The following is a 20,804-nucleotide window of genomic DNA, read 5'->3' as shown; positions in this document are numbered from 1 at the left end:
CTACAGTTTATTATAATAACCTATAGTAACAGAATTTACCGAGCAAGTTAAGTCGCTATTAAGCTCTTGGCTTATGATTTCTTGAATAGCAACTTAAGTGAGCGCGACGCTGTCAGATGGCAGAATATCGAAATATTCTATACAATTTGTATCTAATAATCTCCAGTTTGAAGAATGGAGACTAAAGTTAGAGTTGAAAGTAAACTTTGTTACGAAAGAGAATATAAACTGCCCTCATTCAATCGGAATTATAATCTCTGTCACAAGTATGGCTCGATATTATAAGCCAGGGGTTAAAAGCTTTCTCATCGAGCTATAACTTTGATTTGAGCTGCACGATGCTAACATTCTTTTAGCAAACAATTGAACAATTTTATAATTAGAAAACTTTTCACACGCTCAACCATTCAAAAATCCATACACCAAACAAAAAAAGAAGAAGACGAAAAGCAACCACCGAATATCAAATCCTCGGATAACACGAGCTGTTCCAACGCAACCTATAACGTTAATCGCGCCAACAGGCAAATCCAACGACAACTCTTTTCTCCCTTATTCAAAGAAAAACGCTCCAGAGTCGCTTAATTGAAATCTAAAAAAAAAGAGGAGCGCAACATCTCCGGAAATTCTTATTCTCCTGCGAGGAGAAAGCTGCGTTTCCAGACTCGGTCCAGCGAGCATAGCCTTGCCACCCTTCTCTCTCATGCCTGTTCAACCCTTTCTTGCCGAGCGAGCGGACGCGCCATTGTAAGTTCTACGGCGTATCTCTGTTATCGAAGTAAATCCACGTAGTCCTTTTCCCGTGTTCGAACGGCGACGGTGCCGCTTGAAATGAGGAAAGACGAAAGGAAGCGCTTATACCTCGAGAGGTATTCTCTTCGAGAGCTCTTCTTCGGGAGCCAGGCTACATATATACTGTATACATAAAGAGAGAAAAATATATATAATATATATACAGAGTGTCCCAGGGTTTAACAGCCAAACTATGACAATAGATATATTTTACACGTATAAACGAGACAGTGTTATACGTATAAATACGAGTCATCGGAAGCTTTCTTAAAATATTATAATAAAAGTAAAAAATACAAAGAAAGAAAAAGATCGAAGCAACTTTGTTGCCTCTAATTTGATATTATTAGACGATTATGGCTGGATAAATTTAAAAAACAAAATTTATATGCAAAACAAATATGAAACGAGGAACTGTCACTTTGAATACTTTTAGTATGTACAAGCAAAGAAAGATACAAATTTCCCTCTATTTCTCTATTCCAATTACATATATATATATATATAGAATTTATTTATTTGTTGAAATGAGCCAAAGTCGAATGGATCAAGATTCATATAGTCTGCTCTGACTTTTTTCATCCAGAATAACCTACCAAACATTCTAACAAAGTTATTCGATTTCCTCCTGGGACACCCTGTACATAGAAAGAGCGGAGGACGGTCTCTCCGTCCGAAAGGGATTTGCGACAACTTGGAGGTGGCGAGGGTGAAGGGACAGGGAGAGTGGGATTCAGAAAGAGTCGTTGCCGATGCAGCCAGTAGGGAGAGAGCCTGGTCGTTTCTTCGGTCTTCCGCTTGTAAAGAGGACTTGCTTTCCCACCTCGATATCGTCGATACCCCCTTTGTTCCTCCGCTTCCGTCTCGTCCGCCTCGCATTAAGGATGCTCTGACCCCGTGAAATGAAAGAAAATAGACCCGGGGAAACAGCCTCCACGAACCCGATAGTGCTTCCTCTTTAGTGGGAGCCTAGTCCCTACTGCCGTCTCTCTGTCATTGCTGGAATTAATGGAGAGTTGATAATTGGCGCGAATTTAATCTTCGATCCCGACAGCTGAATCCAGGAGGGAATTTTCGCGTGGGAAATTTGTTCGGGTTTAGAGAGTTTGTTGGATGATTTTAGAGGGAAGAATCGATGTTGGAGATGTTTTACGGTGATAGGGTTGTTCGAGGAATTCTTTTGTTCAACGATCTGTGTATTTTGTTTTATTGTATTAGGTTGTCCGAAAAGTTTCTTTCGTTTTATAAGGAAATAATAGACACGCAATGTTTTTTCTTTTATATCAGTTTATTGAATTATGCACGAACATAATAATAGAAATAGAACGAAGTGGATCACACTTAATTCAACAAAATAATATAAAACAGAAATTGTTGTTCACTTATTGTCACCTTACGAAACGAAAGAAACTTTTCGGACAACCTAATATAATCGCGCTTCTAACGTGTGCGAAACAGCGAAAAGAGATGTAATATCGTAGTGTCGTTTTAAATGGCTGAAGGAATGAAATTGGATTTATTGAAAAGAGTCACTAGTTGATTATATTTGAAAGCCTGAATGAATGATAAAATGCGTGGACCGTAGATAAGTAAATTGCTGCGAGTTGAGATGGCAAATGGAACATTTTTCCCTCCTTATAAAGGATATCGCAATTCTTCACGATGGATAATTGTATTCGATCCTGTGTTTAATTCGTTGGAATAATTAAACCAAGGATATTTATGCATAATTAATTTATATATCTACGAACAAAACTGAATAGAAGTTTATTTTATTATACTCCAAAAATATTCTAACTTTGGACATTTTTGCTTGTAATATATAGTCCACATATTTTTCTAACTTAAATTTCAATAATAACCACGTTATACCGTTCGCAAGCATTTGTCATCGACTCTTAAAATAAAGTATAATTTACTACCTCGCATTTTCATCGAAATAAAATATTCTAATCGATACATACTCGTGTCGCATTAATACGGTTGATCGAGCAGCATGTTTAAAGTTAGGATATAGATGTTGAACTCTTCCGTGTCTATGTAACCTCGTTTTAACGTAGCGCGTTGTATTTCAAGGGGAATAAGCTGTCATAAAAGCCTTGGTGTTTTCATTGCTGAGTTGTTTCTCATGTTTGCATCGGATCCTCGTTGCAAGAGGAATTTTTTTAAACAAGAGCTATGGCTCGTTTTCAGAGGAAAGCACTATCCTTTCCTTTCCTTTGTCGCCGATTCGTATGCAAAGTACGTGGAATATAAACCGTTAAATTTTTTACAGAACTTAAAATAAAAGAGACGATGAACGTTCGCTTTTCTATTTCAATTTTATAGAATCGAATATTTTGCTTTTAAGATTTACGCTAATTATCCAGGGGCATCATTAGCCTTAAAAATTGATATGGCGATCGATTCTACTTTAGAAATATAGTTTCAACGTGGTTCTTTAAAGGGTACATCGTCATTAAAGGAAAAAAAGGATCCGCAGAACTCTCGTTCTTTTGTTTCTCCTTCAACAACGAAGCTTTCCTTTCCTGCTTCGACGTCTTCAATACGGTCTTTGTTCGTACATTTTCCTTTCCCCTCGTCGAGCTAAAAACGTTTCGCCGTGGAAAAGGAACTAGAACGAAAGAAATTATGGAAGTATACATCTTCCATCTTTCACGCTCTTATCTTCTTCACGGCCAAACCTAAGTTTATTTCGAATCAACGGAAAATTAATCAATGTTAGTTCGTGGTCTTCCTAATGGTTTTTGAAGCAGAATAATATTATGTACGTAGTAAATCGTAATAGATATCAGCGGTTTGTTGAACTATTGATTATCTGCAGAAATTAATTATAATTTCTTTTTACAAAATTTCAACAAACACCAAAAACTCTCAGTAAGCATACTACTCGTTGAGTAAATTCAAGATTTATTGAAAATTAAATGATAATTCAGGTAGATTAATTTTATTAATATTTTGAAGTTTTAGTGTACTTGTTGTATATCTGAAACGTGAATCAAAATCTTGCTACAAATTTAACAATTGATCTACACAGACAAATGAAGTATCAAACAAAATTAATCACTCCATAAATTACAAAATCTAATTATTCAGATTACACTTTCCGTTGCACTGTATATCAAAGCGAATGAGAAAATTACGAAATAAATTACTCCACTGTTTATTCACCCCGTCTCTTACTCTTCCAATATCTTTGCAAATAGCTATTTGCTTTTCTCTTTCACCACTTAACAACGAATAGTCGCAAGAATAGGTCGATCGATTCCCGGATGGATGCAGATTCCCACGGGATTCAGTGTGTCTGTGCGTGTGCGTGAACCGTGTGCAGATCAGAAAGGAAATACGTTAAAGTTGAACGAATTAGCTTTTACAAATTAAACCCTGCCCAGTTGGAAGTTCATCCTGCGATAGAATTTAAGAGACCTCGTTCGTATATCGATGGACTATAAAACTTGCACCAATAGAGAGAGAGAATGGCCTCGGTGGACTGTTGGAAAATTTACTGGAAACGATGTCATCCGTGCTATGCTCTGGCCACTTCTTAGCGCGTTCCACAAGAGAATCCTCTCTGTGTCGGAAGATACGAGACGTGGACAATGTTCCAGGGCTCATTAAAGTTTCACAAGAAGGGAGAAAGGGTTTCGACATGAGAATAGCTAGTTGGAATACATTGAAATGGATAGATTCGTCCGATGAACCTTCTCTTACATACACAATGATTCAGAAAAGTATTTGATCGCTTACTATAGGAAAGTTGTATATATGCGAGTATATCGTATGATGTGTGTTATATATAACGATTATAAAAAGTATTTGTGTACCATTGAATTTATTATAACATTTATATAGTAATTAATTAAATCCAAGTATATTAAGCTTCGTATCATTTGGTAGTATTTTCGTATGATTAACAAAATTTGATAGCTATGAAAGTGAAACGTGGAACCTGATAAAAAAAGCGTTGCATTGGAAAATAAGAAAGGTTATAAAATAAGATTCATACATAGGATGCTTCTGACAAACGAAATATCTTTTTAAAATTTATTGTTCCTTCCAATTGCCACGAGAACCGAGAATGATATCAATATTTCTCTCGTTGCATACTTCTATACAATTTCTAATTGAGGTGCGCGCTTTGCTTTTTATTTATAAAACTCCAAGTATTCTTGCTTTTACTCTTAACAGAAGAAGCAAGTGGTTCACTCTTAAAGAATTAAAGGTTGACGCGTAGGCGAAAGGTTAAAGGTAACATTTTTTTTCAACGAGCTCAACGATCTCCTTAAACAGCAAACAATATTTAAAAGAACTTTGCCCATCTCCGTGCTCCTTTACTAATTTACTAATTAAAACCTTTGATATTTAACGTCGAGAAGATTCCATAAACGACAAAAAAGGAAAGATGGTACTTTCACAGATTGAATCGTAGAAAGCACCGCCGAATGAAAATGTCGCTTCGTTGGTGATTTTAAAAGTCAACATTAACGGTTAAATAAATTCCTAAAATAGTCTCTTAGCGAGACGAGATATCTGATTGTCGTTTACTTCGAAATCGTTTTCGTTTACGTTTTCCACGCAACGACGCGACGCTGCAAATTAATCGAGTAATCTGAAAAATACTCCGTTAGAGTCGTTTCCCTCTCGGCTCGGTCGTCGCGATTGATATTCCAGGCAAATATTTGTCCAGAGAAATCGGATCCAGCATAGTGGTTCGTATCGATGGCTACAACGAGAGTAAGCATAGCGCCACCAGTGATACAGATCGACGATTTACCCTCGTACTTACTGGCTGTTTTATCCGCGTTAAATCTCCAATCTCTAGATTATAGTTACGACTAGACAATGGCGTTTAACGATGTCGTTTCCACCGTGTACCTCGTTGCTGGATTAATGCAATTATAGGGCCAACTATCATGGGAGATGAACGTATCAGACGATTCATGGGGGTAGTAAAGATGCCCTTTATTCGTCAGCCACATGGCCAACTTGTTGCACTTTCTCCGTCTTTTATCGCACTCTTCTTGTTTACTTTTTTTTTAGGGTAACAAGGGTTATGGGATATGGTTTATAGTATAAATGAAAATGATTGAAAATGGTAAACTAGTAAGCAACTAGAACTTGTTTAATGAAGTATTAATAGTGTTGAAGTGTTTGATGAATAAAGTAGCAAAATTTGTTTACTCTTCAGATAGTTCCTAGTAGAAGAGGTTGTTTTCTCAAAAATTTCAAAAAATGAAATACATATGTGATGTACAAAAATATGGCGCAAAATTCTTTCGTAAGATCACATCAGGTATATAAATATATACATTAAGATATACTACAAATTTTCAAAGTTCATTTTCTCAAAAACGAAGCGTCATATGAACAAATTTTATTCCACATCTTCGAACTTATTCTTTCACATAAAACCACCCTCTGTCCGGTTGTACTACGATTAGCCTCTCGCCCTGTATTATGTATTCGAATATTATTAGCACGATAATAGTCAGTCGGTATGTTCATTGGAAGATTTTATAGCATTGGCGACTCGGTACGTTTGGCATTATCGATGGCGTTCCATGCTATGGTTATCAGATAAATAGCCTGGAGAGATCGGTCTTTAGCGCAGAGAAACGGTCGTAAGATTGTCACGTCGGAGGTGAGCTTAGATCTGTTTCGCAGATAACTCGATGCCAAGATCGTCGTGTAACTCGTACAGGATTTCCGGAGTTCAGTGATCCTCCATATAGATAAGGACTTAATTGGACTGACATAATTTTCTACGCATGATTGGGGTGCCGGATGATCGAGTCCTCTTGGATATTTCTTGTATATCGGTGGTAGATTATGAATGCTTCGGCAGAGTTTTGGTTTGATCTCGGTGGAACGTGACAGGAATCCCATGTTTCTTGTAGAATGTGGGTTTATGGATAATATCACCGACTGTGTATAAATCTTTTACTACTGTGTTCAGTTACGTATTTTTGGTATTGTTAATTAGGACGAAGATATTTCTTGATACGTATTATCATATTGAAAAACGGTCTCAAGGAATCTTTCGCTAAAGATTTATCATTTTTATTAAAGTTTATCAAAATTTACTATAAGAATTTTTCAAATTTTAAAATAATTCTTATCCTGTATTATTTTCCAGGAACGGGCACATGCTAACGCATCGAAACAAGAAGCCATACGAATGCAAGGCGGAAGGATGTGGCAAATCGTATTGCGACGCGAGGAGTCTGAGGAGGCATACGGAGAATCATCATGCCGGCAGTAAGGTGAATGAAAGCGTGAGTCCTAGCAGTCCAACTACGGGCCCGCATACACCAAACACTCCAGGGAGCAATCCCAGTACGCCCAGCACACCAGGTGCAACGTCGACACCGAATGGACACGGACATCCGGCCTTGAAGCAACTGCTCGCCACAGAACCGACACAGGCGCAACAGCAAAAGGTAAGTTTGCATATATTTCACATTTCACTTAGCTGAAACAACATAGCAGAAATAACAAAAAATATACTAAATATTGCTCGAATCTGTATATTAAAAATACATGTTTTTATAATTTACTTGCAATTGTCATATATCGAGAAAGTTAAAATTTCATCCATTTTTAATCAAGCTTGTTCTACGAGATATATTTAATAAGTTGATAATTTATAATTTGTAGTTGATGAAACCTCGCTCATAATATTTGTTCGATTATACAAACGACCTCAATTATGATGTCAAAGAAACGAAAAGAAAGCGAAATCTTCTCTCGAAAGTATCTTTTCCATCTATCTATCATTCCGTTTACTGCTATAGTTCAAAAGCTTGCCTACGCGTCTGTATATATGTATACATAGATATATGTAAACCGTGACACCGTTTTCTTGAAATTGGTCCGATATTGGTTCGTCTGAGATAGGTTTAAAGGCTTAGGGAATAGCGGCTCTCTTGGATGAGTCCGGTCAACGTGGATCTGAAGATCCAGCGACATAAGAGGATTACGTTGATCTGCCTGATCGTCGAGCGATGTTACGCGACCTCTAACTGCACCCTCATTAATTTTTATACGTCATTCACGAGCTTCAATTTGTCCGGCTCGGTACAGTGACTCCGATAACTGGATTCAAGGAATTAGATCAGTTCAGAGACAGATTAGGGATTATAGTCGTTGCGAAAAATTCTTTAATAACGTTGTTCGACATTTGTTGTCACGTTTCTTCCTTCATCTATTGCTAAGTGTAATTATTGGAAAACTATAAGGTCGATGGAGAAATGTACGAAATGGTTTCTGTTGTTTGCACGTGTTATAAGGCACTTAGCTTTCAATGGAGAATTAATGATACACGCGATGGAATGGTTGGAAATATTATTGGAATTGTTCTTTTCTTCGAATTGATTCGTTAAAACTCTCTTTAATTTTGTGAAAGATATTTTTCAAGCTTTTTAGCGATATTGTATATTGTTATTTTGATTTCAACGTTTTTGTTAATCGTGTACTTGTATTATGTATGGATAAATTATCTTGAAGAAGCGTCGCATTAATGTTAATTGAACGACTGATAATTTTACGATATTAGCAAATTTTATTTTTATTGCAATATTGGATAGAAAAGGAATAATATTATTCTAAGCTTCATAATAAGAATGCGATATAAGCAACTTGAGCGTATAATTACCAAGAATGTAGTAATACGATGTCCTAGACAAACAGAATGTTAATATTGCGGGCGATTACCAACGCAGTAGAAACTGGCCGTATCAGTCAGCCATCGTTTACACTGGCACACAGGGACGGACGCTACTAATAGTGGAGTTGGTTAGCATAATCAGCCAGCCGTGACACTAGCAGGAGTTTGTAGAAACACCGCTAGTAGTAGTATCTATGACGATAGCAGTGGATATTAAGTGCAATAGTACTTTGTGAACATAAATAACAAAAATTACATTTACGTCATTTATCGAATTGCCATTAAATGTTCCTATACCTATAACCTGTAAATGATGCAAATATTTCAAATGTATTCGAAGATTTATCTATTTTCGTAACCACATACTTTAATTAAACATTATGGATAAATCGATTTGCGCTAACTTTGTCCTTTATAAGGAGCATAGCAGTGTGCGTTACATTATTAGAAGTTAATTTTTAGAAATAGTTATGTGTTAATGGAAAACTGACTTTTTCAATTATCGAAATTGTAAGTCAGAATAACAAAAGGAAGTTCTTTTGAACATTGATATTTGTGCTTATCGTAAATAAATTACACGATAGATCCATGAATGGCAAAATTTTCCATTCAAGATCAAGAATCATCGGTTAATTCGACGAGCGGAAATTCCACGACTTGGCCGTCGCATTCGCTGTGTAGCGCTTTTCCGCGGAATCAGGCAGCTTCGTCCTAACCGTACTGGGTGCGACGGTTCGCGACCTGGTACGGCAGGTGGAGCTGGTTGGCCATTGTCGGGCGGTAAAAGGGCGCGAGAGAAAACGAACTACTTACAAGAAACCAAAAAGAAGAAGACGAAAGAGGAAAAGAAAGTAGAGAAGAGAATCAGAGGTGAAGGACGAAAGGAGGCGTTGGTGAGTCCACCCTTCTTCATCTGGCTTGATCCCCCGTCCACCAGAGCCGCCTTCAGACCCGGTGGAAATTAGTTCTCGGCCGTGGAGCACGAAATTATTGCTGCTTTCAAAGTCGCTGGAGCTCGAGCTCGCCGTGCTTACATCTTGGCCTTCTCACTGAGACGCCCGAGAAAGTACAAGCGAAAAGAAGGAAGGAGAAGAGGCGAAGGGAGAACGTATATGCGCGAGCATAAGAGAGAAAGGTGAAAGAAACGAGGGTAGTTAAACCGAGACTACAAATCTACGATATTGAGTTAGAAGTAAGGCGAACCCTTGAAGCGGGGCTAATAAAATTTGATGACCGGGAACTTCGTAATGAGAATGAGACGCGGAAAGAGGTGAAACCTGGGGGTGGTTGGGTGTTACCGGAGAGGGCTGGTCGAATCGGCCGTCTATGAAAACTTCGCAGACACAACGAGTTCCGTGATTTACGATATTTCATCGGACGTTACACAGACCTCGAGTTTCTTCACCCGCGTAACCCGAGTGGTTATCGTCGAGTTCCTCGTGGGGCAGGTGCTCCAGCGTCGCTCAACCGAGGTATTTTCATCATCTTCTTCTTTTTCTTTCTTCATCTTCGTCGTTTTCCATTGTAAAGATTTGTACAGTGACGACACGTATTTGTCTTGGTGAATCTTTGCCGCAGGGCGATCGGTGGTTGCGCTGTAGAAATTTTATTTCATGCGGATAATTTAATTTCTTTGATAATTCTTTAATAATAAGGCTAGTTCTGTAGATTCTGCAGAGGATGATGAAGATAATAAGACATTGCTCTAGTTTATTTTCTATCGTTCTCTGAAACAACCGTAAGAATGATCTGACACATTATCTTGTATTTTTATTTGATTTTCAATCTATTCACAAAGGTTGGAGTTTTCTAAAATTTCGCAAAAGGCTCGTTGCTCGTTTCGTTTGTTCAGACACAATGCTGGATAAAAATTCAAAGTAGAAAAATACTGCCAGAAGCGCAGAGGTATCTCTTTAAACACCAGACACGAGTGCGACGAAGAGGTCAGTTTATACGCCGTGAATGTACCAACGTAAAAACGTTGAAGTACCTTTATTAAAAGTCCCCTATGATAGCGGCGAGAGAGCACAAGCTGAGACTATTTTCCCCGGTGTATGTTATTGTACGTTAAAGGAACGAAAATCATTTTTCCGGCTTGTTTGGTACAAATGTATTTCGTATTAACAGCGGCGACTCAAGGCCCTCATAGGATTATCAATTGCTTCTAGATGTTAAGGTATACTATAAAGTTTAAAAGAAATCCAACGCTTCTGTTGGAAGATTTTTACAGCTACTCTGATTAATTCATAATGTACGTTTAATTAAAATTAATTTAATCGTTGTTAATGAAAAATGGCTGTTCAAACTTTAGGTGATAATTATATCCCATTGCAACATAAATTATAACTGTTAAAATATAAAATTCTTCCAAAAAAAGAGTTTTTTAAATTTTTAGCTACAAGTATGATCTAGATATTATAACGTTACATATTCTTATTTATTAATAGGAATCAGGCAAATCACAATTATTCGCTAATACGAAGAAGTCTACTTTCTTTATTCAAATGTAATTACAACACGAGATAGCTACGATTTACGAAGAAATCGAAGGTCTTAGAAAGAAGGATGGTGCGTGAACGCAATAGGCAGATGTAAAGAGCGGTTCGTCGCGTGAAATCCACTCGAGAGTGGCGGAAAGATGAGCCAGTAGAAGGGACGTTGGCAGTGATTCGACATCAAAAGGCGTCTGTCGGTCGTTCAACCGATCCTCTGATTGCACGGTAAAGGCAGCGTGTCTTAGAAATCACGTTTATCGCGGCAGAAAATCACTTTCTTGCTCGCGGAAGCGTGTACGCTCGACAAAAGCGGCAAAGGGCAAGGCGAACCATAAAGGAAAGGGGTCCAACGTGGCATCGGGTTTGGCATTGTCTTTCGTGTTGCTCGTCCCTGTATATTGGTCACCCGCTAGTAATCCGGTAATTTTCTGTACCGATAGAAATAGCTTTTTCCTCAATGGTAAAATAACATTTTTGATATTATATCATTTAGGAGATGTTGATTATTGATTTGAAAATTTTCGGCACCCATAATTGAATTTTTCGTTAGGATTTGTAATTAATTTGTAATTTAGAAATATTAATAGCGATAGGTATATAATGAATGTCTCGTATATTAATTTTGGAGTACTAAAGACATTTATAAGCTTTGAATTCGAATTAAACGGAGAATAATTGAGGACGAAGAGAAAAGGGGGTAAGGAAATTTCAAAGTTAATAAGAAATTGGCATAAGTATTACTAAGGAGGAATGGATCTTCATTTCCCAATTTCCCAAGTTATTATAAAATGAGTATTGCACGGTATAAACTATTTACAAGATAGAATATTTAAAATACTATGATAATAAGTAAAAAATCGTAAAATCTTCGATATGGATATACATGAAACATTTCATCATCGATTCAACCATAGCTAGTTTCCATAGATATTTCCATTGACATTTCTTCCGGCAAATTCTTATCCTGAGACAAAAAAAAAAGACAATGAACCCTCTAAGCCTAGGAACTCTAATGCACTCAGTTAATGAGCATTATGCGATGTATGCACAATAGACGTATATCGCACGGCGGTGTTCAATTTTATAGCAACGACAACGATATTCACGGGAGAATGAATGCACACTCATGGAAACAGGAACGTGTAATATGAAATTCCGGGACTCTTTGTCAATATTAATGGCAGCTGAAAGAGCTCCCGGTAGCTTCGAATTTAATATGATTAAAATCGAACCGAAAGTACCAAGCGCGCGTGGTTCGCTATAAAACGCGTCGAGACCCATGAAAAACATTCTCATGGAACAGAGGATACGCAGCCGATGGAATTTCAGCCAGTAATTAGTTGGAATCAAGCGAATCGCCTGAATTCCATGAATTGCCCTTAATCATAGACGACGAGGAACGCGTGCATGCACTTTATAGCCGGAAGTCGATGGTATTCTTAATTTGCAGATGAATTCTATGAAACGAAACAACGGTGCACCCGTGAAACGTTTGTTGTTTCTCATTTATTTCTCGGTGAACATACGCGTTTCGGGAATTTTAAAAACCATTCGAGCATTAAATACGTTAATGGAAATCGAAAACAGCGCTTTATCGATTTGCAAAATTGATATAGTGTAGGTCTTTCAGCTGGTTGATGTTACATTATAAATGTTTCAGTGAAAATTCAAATTGTGAATTACTGTAGATGCGTTTCTCAGTTTCATTTTTAAAGATCTATACGTACCTCGTTTATCATAATCATCGATGTTTAATACTATTTGTAAAAAAGAAGTACTTTTAATAAATATATTTTGTACCTTGTCCTCGCGCATTTCCATGCAAAAATTGAAATGCTCGAACGATTAATAGAAACATCAATCAAATATATCACAATATACCATAGTCGAAATATTCTTTTCGTATATCGTCATACGAAAGTTGAACAAATCGCTTAAAAAATTAACACAAACTCCAAAGAACAAGAAAAACTAAAATTTCTCCCCAAGCACCGAGAATCGTATCTCAAGCGACCACCTGATGACAAAAATTTCACCGAACCTGCGAAAATCCCAGCGCATAAAGTTTCCCTCGTTTCCAGGCTCCTACAACTCTGTATAATTACGGTAAACGCGTGTTCCCTACGGAGTCTCACTCGACCTTGATTCGCTACGATCGTGATTACCGTTTCAGAGGTTCGTTCCGTGCTCGCTCCGGCCCGGAATTATCTTCTTAGCGCGGAGACATCGTAAACTGGGTCGAACGAGAGCCACGGTACGAACGGTACACATGGGATGCGCGCTCATGTGGTTCCTCTTGACTGTTTGTGCCCGCCGGCTTTAGAATCTCAATCGAAATCGGAATCGGAGTGTCTCGAAGTTTGCAAATTACGTTCGACCGTGTTCCGGCCTCGTGGCTGTCCCCCACACACGCAGCAAACCCTTTCAGTCGTGCAGACAGCATATCACGGTCACCGGCAAGTCAATCGTGAAATTCACAATTCTCCAAGTTAACGTTTGTTAACCGAGCTTGTATTTTGTATTGGAAAGCGAAGCAATTAGAGGAGAGAATCGGATTTGCGAGAGACAAAATTCGATAAAGTTTCGCGGTGAATGGTTCGACTGACACGCTATGGTTCGAATGTTTTATAATAGTTTTGGCTAATTGATTTGGAATTGATTGGTGAGGCAGATTTGCTACAGTAGATACATAATTAAAGAGTTCGGGGGAGGGAGAAAGAGCGTGAACATATCATGGTTACGCAAAGTTAAGTTTTCAAATATTGTGAACTTTTTGAATGAATTGGCGTATCAGGATAAAATTTATTGTAGTTCGAGGGCAGAAAGCTTTTTATCAATTTTTAACGATACACGTTTTTACGTATATCGTTCATGTAAAAAGGTAAATTCTTTTGTTGAATTATGAAAATAAACTGACATTTCGCTGGTAAATCTTTTATTCGTATTTTTCATTCGACAATCGCTAACGAAACAAATTTTTCATGTCAAAAATTAATGAATATGGAATTGTATAAAGTGGGGCTAATGAGAAGATCGTGGCAGGAAAGTGACTGTACTTCGAGACGTGTCCTCGTTTTATTAACTATTCATGATTTTAATTAATTCCTTGTTTTATTTCACTGAGGACATAACCCGATTACACTAATTAGTAAACGACAATATCTACTTAACTTTCGTATGAAAACAAGAATAATTGTTCCAGATTATTTTTAAACGCAACCGAGAAGAACACAGTGTAACAAAGTATAGCAAAGGGTACAAGAAACAAATATAACAAAGAAATCATATGCTTAACTAAAAGAAAAATGTCTTACGTTGATCTAAAGGTCAACACATCGAAACGTAATTAAAGAATACACTTTTTAAATCAGACAGAAAAAACGTTTTTCTTTTTTTCTTTCAATTTCTACATATAACAACATTTTACTCGGAAATATAACTAAATTTATAAATTAAATACTGTACACGGGAGACGGATAAAAAAAAAATCTCTTCAATATAGTAAATCCCGAAAAATCATGATACAAGCGTATTCACAAAGGTTTAACGTATAAAACCGTAACTAAAAAGATTAATCAGGAAACAACACGATTCAGAACAAATACGAGAACCATTTTCAACGTAAAAACTAAATTAAATTTCGAAATTCATGGAACACGCGGTTCGACTACTAAAATACTAAACACTAAATCTCTAAATTCATAAAATACATACACCACAGATATACTCGGCATATAAAAACGTAACAGGATATAAAAAGTAATCCCTTGATATCGTAGAACAATGAATAACTAAACTTTCTACCAATTACTATATTTTATACGAGATCAGCAAGTGTCCTAGTACCTGCAATATTCCGTTTCATAATTCTAAATCTGTTACCATAGAACCACTATGGAAACAAGAGCTACCATAGAACCGCTATGGAAAAAGGAATAAATTTCATCCCTACAAAAAACATAAAACCGTAACTACAAAATGAATAAACCAATGAACCCTGTTGCAAGCCGGAAAAACATCAAGACGGAGATCTATCAACGAATCGTTACAGCTTCGCGGAGAAAAAAGAAGAATTTCCCCGTTGGCCGCAGAATTTAGTTTCCCCGTACAAAGGATCGTTCGAGATGAGTTCTTCGCGCGGCTGTCGAGACGAAGAGGTCCAACTTCTTTGAATTGCATAATCGCGTCCCGGTGTCGTCGCGTCGTCATCGTCGATTAATCCCTCGTAATCCTGGCGCGTTGCTCGTCATCGAATTTCCTTCGATTTCTCGGAGCAAAATTGTCGCCCGGTCGCGCTTTCGTTTCGTCTGGCCTGGATATATCGTATCTCCGTGGCGCCATCTTAAACGGAATTACAGCGTAATAGCCTGCAGCTCGCGAGCTACAGCTCTGATCCCTATCTACTTTCCCAATCGGAACGAGCCATCGCACGATTGCAATTATCGTCTACGCTTCGCGAGGCGAACTTTTAAGCGGCGAGAATTGTGACTCACCGATTTTAATGAAACCCCCAGACGATCACCGCGAAGACGCTCATCCTTCCGACTTGTTAATTCGAGCTTTATCTAGCGAAGGTATCTTTTAATACGCTTACAGCAACCGGTTGCTGTTTTTGACTGGTTTGAGTAGTTGAGGCGAGATTATTATCGATACAATGTTATTTGGGACGAGAAAAATTCTACGCATTGGATTAATTGGATTTAAGAGAGCAGACAAAAGTAGAGCAGATGAAAGTTTAGTTGTTATATGATTAGCAAGGATTATTGTATTTTATGGTATTAGATAGATAACCTTAGAACATTCTTAGCTTTATAGTTTTCGTACATTTACAACGAAGATGCGATAAAGACGATAAATAAATAATATGCGAATTCTTCGAAGGAAACTGCGAGTCTTAATGCGGAATGAAATTACTCGAAGAAAGAGATGACCCAATTATCGAAAAGAATAATTTACAATAACGTTAGTGTTGAAAATACTGTCTCAATTTCAACGATCAGAAACCTCTCTTCTCGATACTTCCTCTATCTTCCTCCTATCTCGAGAACAGTCTCATCGACTAGGAAAAGCTGGTCGTGTTGTATCTGAAAATATCTATAATATCTAGAGAGCCGCGAAACTGTACGTGAAAGTGGAGAATAGGAGAAAGAAAGGTAAACGAAGAGGAAAGAACGAAGGCAGAGGATAAATTTCCGGGCATCGGCTGGAGCAGCAGTTTCTAAGCATCGCCGTGTGGGATTTCGACGAATCGCCATCGCGAGCGGAAATTGACGTACTTTCCCGTGGGAGTTAGCTGCGAGGGAGGCGAATGGCTCGATATCGGCCGACTCTCCTCCTGAAAGTGTATCCGATTAGCGACAATTCGGACGGTTCGCTTGGGAGAAGCTCTTCGCTTCCTTCGTTGCGCTAACAACGTTACCTCGTGGTCGCTTTGCTCTCGATGTTGCACGTGTGCTTATACGGATTGAATTTGTTCGAGCTTTATTAAGAGGAATTCAAATCTGAATGCTTTGGATAGTACGCTATTTTCGTTGCCTTCGAGAAGAAGGTCTATGAATTATTGATTTTCTCCGAGTGATTTATTTCACGAAAGAGTTCTATCGATGGAAAATTATCCTATGGTGGAATTCTACTTATTGAAACGAAATTTTAGTCGGTGCCCGAACTACGACGAAATTCTATCGACAGAACTGGTTTATTTAGATGCGAGCATTTTAGGAAAGAAATTACCGTTGAATCTAAGATTTTTTAGCTAGTTGATACACTTTTATATAGATTAAAGAAATAATATTTACGGAAGAAGAAAGAAAGAAAACGAGAAAGGGAGAAAAAGTTGCAGAACTTATCCAATCTCTCGTGCATTGTAATTTCAGCGTGAAAAATTTGCTATGCTGATGTAGTAAAAATCAGAATACGGAATAAACGCGGAACAACCCTCGAATAATTACGTTTCCAAACGTAAATCTCGCGACTCGATTTCCGTAAGCAGCTTCTCCTTCGACTGTCCGCATAAAAACGAGAACCGGAAACGCCGCCGATTTCCCGTTCCAAGCTCCTTCGTTCCCCTCGGTCGTGGAAAATAAACGAGCCGCTGCAACCGGCTGCAACGTTGTTCCGGGTCATTAAATGGCGGTGGTTCGCGAGTTTTACGGCGTTGCGCGTATCTTTGTGCATGGCCGTTCGATACTACGCAACGACACTTTCACGATGTTATTACAACAACCTAAAAAATATCTGTAAAGAAAACAGAAATGAAAAATAAGCGAAATAAGTTTCTACCTGTACTACGTTATTTTAATATTTATAAGAATAAAGATGCCCGTAATGTTTTCTTAAATTAAACATTCTGCTAATTTCTCTCTGAATTTTACAACATATTCTACAAACGCAACCACATAACGCGATTTTGACAAGTTCAATCATCGTATGTATCGATCAATAACGCACGGCGTACCGAGTTTTCTCATTGTATATAATAGGAAGAGAAAGAATATGATTGTTGTCATGGAATGAAACGAAGGAAACGAAGAAAAATCACAAAGGAAGGTAAAGAAAAAAGAGTACAGCGATGGGTTAGAAGCGCATTGTTCTCTTGCAGAACATGCTTTCGATATTCCGTTGTCGAAGCCTCGAAGAAAAAGTCTAAGCACCATAGTTATTGATGACCAACGTGTCGAATGGGCTAGATTGATTTATCGGTCCACGGGTGAGAAATATTCTCACGATGTGTAGGCGAAAGAGACGAAGGACGAAGACGAAGAGAAAAAGACGGAGAATCGTGCAGGTGATACATATGGAGGTCGGCAAGGGGCTTGAAAATTTACGATAATATTTGCCGGAGTTGGACGACGGACTGTGAAATGAAATTTTGTTCCAGGGACTTTCACGGGAAACTTTATTCGCGTTCTATTAGCTCCCCGGGACAAAAATAATCGGGAGAATCCTGGTGACGGCGACGTTGAATTTATGCAGAGCACGCAGCTGCCTCTTTTTTATGCGACCGAAAAGTACGCCAATCATATTTTCGGCGAAGAATTTCTGTCACGGCTAACGGGCTTATTGAATATTGGAGATGATCGTGCTGTTCGAAAGCACTCTTCGAATCTGTTGTTGAAATTATTGCTAGAAACCTTTTAGTCATTTTAGTTGACAAGCATGAAACGATAGATCTTTTTATTCGTACGATACCGAGGAACAAGTTACAGGAATAAAATGGATAAATTAATTGTGATTATTCGAAATATTTTCGTTATGTATACTACTTTTTCTATATCTGGAATAACAATTTATACCGGACCTGTGATTATCGATTTACCTGTAGTTATGTATTTCCTCGTAGCAATATCAATAACTTGACTACTAAGTCGTCTGAATTTTCTCACTTCTATACATAACACGAACACGCAAAGAAAAGTTTTATTCTTTCGTTCGCCCCCTATAAAATAAGGAGAAAGAGAAGGTAATCTAAAACGCACACAATCGGTGAAGGCAATTTTCCCTTTTTAATAATTTTCCGAGCGTAAACTGAAAATCAAACAAACGGATGGTGTATACCGAAATTGATCTGGAAATTATAATTTCGCAACAGAGGTTAATTTCCCTGTTGCTCCATAACGCGTCAATTAGTCGACGGTTAATCATCATCCTGGCGAAATTTCGCTTGGAAAGTGGATTGTGGCGGAATTCGCGTCTGAGGCAGACTTCCTGCGCGAATTATATCGCAAAAATGGTCCTTTTGTCGCTCGGATCCACCGTAAATAGATAGTACGTTATCAAAGAGAACAGTTTCGATTCCCTTTCCGGCGATATCGCGCTGCGTTTAGGCGAACAAGCACCCGTTCGAGCGGCGCAGCGAAATTTATTAAACGGCTCGCTCGATACGGGGATAAATCGTGAACGCCAGAAGCGGCATCGAGTCGTAAATAACGCGTGACAATGGAAATTTATGTTAATACTGGCTGGCCTAGCGCGAAAGGATAACCGAATGAAATTTCATCGATCGTGTATTTTCATAGAGATATCGTTGTTTGGTATTTTCGAAATAGGGGTGTTAGAGTTTACTGTTGGACCAACTTTATGACATAATTAAGAAGGATTAACATTTTTGAGAATTTAGTATTTATATCATTTGATAATTCTCGAATCATACGTGACATTGTTGCTGTTTATCGATTTCATTGTACCTTTCTGTCTATTAATTGTAATTTATTTATTGAATTCGTTCGATAAAAATTCAACGTACAACAGTATCATAGCAATGCCCGTAAACATAAGAATTATAAAAGAACGCAGCAGGAAAAGTTCATCAAGAACAGGATTTACCTCGATAAAAGCTGAAATTCTAAGATGCATAACAATTCAACGATACATCGAACGCGTGAAAAGAACACGAAGAGCAGATTCAATCGCTTTCACCGCGTTTTCTTCGAGCATTTCCAGATACCCTTCAGTTAGCTAAATTATCTGAAATTATCGCACGTATCAGGTGCAAATTCGATCGATTTCGAACAGAACCCTCGTGCCCGGTCATCATCGACGAACAAGTGGAAGAACGGGAGAAAAAGGAAAATCCGCTCGGCTCGAAGTTCGAGTAGGCCACGAAATCGAGGAGCAACGATGCAAATACATAATAACCCGCGATTCAGTCAGAAACGAGCAACGAAATTTCTCGTCTGGTTCCACTCTTTCCTTTCTCCCGGCGGTCTCGATGTGTTCTAATTTCGCTCCGCGGAGCTTTTAAAACGAAGTACCCACTCGAACGAGGGGGAGTCCATCGATTCCATGGGAGTTCACGTACGATTTTTATGGAACGTCCGTATTCTCTTATTCGCGTCGGATACGGCTGAAAGGGAACCTTTTTGTTCGACGGAAAGTAAATTCCCAGGCAAATTGGTATCGTCCGGCCGCCGTGGCTCTCGATGGAGGAGAATAATTCGACGTTGAATAAAAAAGAAAGAAGAGAAAAAAAATTATGTACGCCCTTTGACGAGACGAACCGAATGAACGTAGCCCGTGTCTGGTCGAATCGACGACGTTCTCGATGAGAAGTCGATTTAAACGTTGAATACCTCGATTTCTATCTATACCCTACCTCTTGTTTAAATTTCTCCTCTAGCTTCTAGAACTAGTTAATCAACTGTTTAATATCGCGAAGCTTGAACATGGAGATTTCACGCTATAAAACGGGCAAATTGGTTTTTTAGTGAAATATTACGTATATTCTAGAACATTTATAACTCCGAATGTGATCTCGATATCTCGCAACTACGTTGATACGAGTAATTTCTTATGGAAAGACAATCTCATTCTACGTATCGCTTAATGATAAATAGCATCAATTAGATTTTTTTACAGAGAAGAATACATAACGTATGACTTTATTTCTATTTCAATGGTTAACATATGTCAGCTAAAGAAGTAGAGCTCAAGGAATAGTTAATTGAAGTTGTTTAAACTTGCGTACAATTCTTTAAAACTGGAATTTCTTGGTGTCGAATATAAATATAAATTTGGGTTCATATAAACGCAAAAATTAAGATGGATATCGTGATTATTTGTAGCTTAGCTGTTTCGCAGCATGGCTCATTGAAATAATTTTGAAAACATGTCGTCCAGCACCGGTTTTAATAAGTAGAGGGATCACTTGTTCGTTTTGACGATGAAACGTTCGTAGCTGGTTGTAAAACGCTTGAAATCGTGCGTTTCAAATGTTTCACTGCATACGGATGATTTCAATCATTAGGGGAATAATCATCGGAGCGAAATGCACTTATTGCGTTGCATTTTGTTGGAGAGCGCGATTGCGCTTTTGAACGATTTGTAATCGAGGCGATCGAGTGCCCCGTCATTGT

General features: G+C 38.1%; 1 protein-coding gene across 5 annotated transcripts in view; it reads left to right on the top strand.

The window, feature by feature from the left end:
* LOC100650807 overlaps positions 1 to 20,804 on the top strand; it is a 587,269-nt gene that overhangs the window by 450,271 nt on the left and 116,194 nt on the right. For all 5 annotated transcript variants that reach the window (XM_048405682.1, XM_048405681.1, XM_048405684.1 and 2 more), the window contains one exon: positions 6,929 to 7,232. In XM_048405682.1, the coding sequence (XP_048261639.1) occupies positions 6,929 to 7,232 (304 nt within the window). The remainder of the gene's footprint in view (positions 1 to 6,928; positions 7,233 to 20,804) is intronic.

This window comes from Bombus terrestris, chromosome 5 (assembly GCF_910591885.1).
Source record: "Bombus terrestris chromosome 5, iyBomTerr1.2, whole genome shotgun sequence".
NCBI classification, from domain to species: domain Eukaryota; kingdom Metazoa; phylum Arthropoda; class Insecta; order Hymenoptera; family Apidae; genus Bombus; species Bombus terrestris.
The sequence above is the reverse complement of the archived record's forward strand: the minus strand, read 5'-3'. Positions and strand labels throughout refer to the sequence as shown.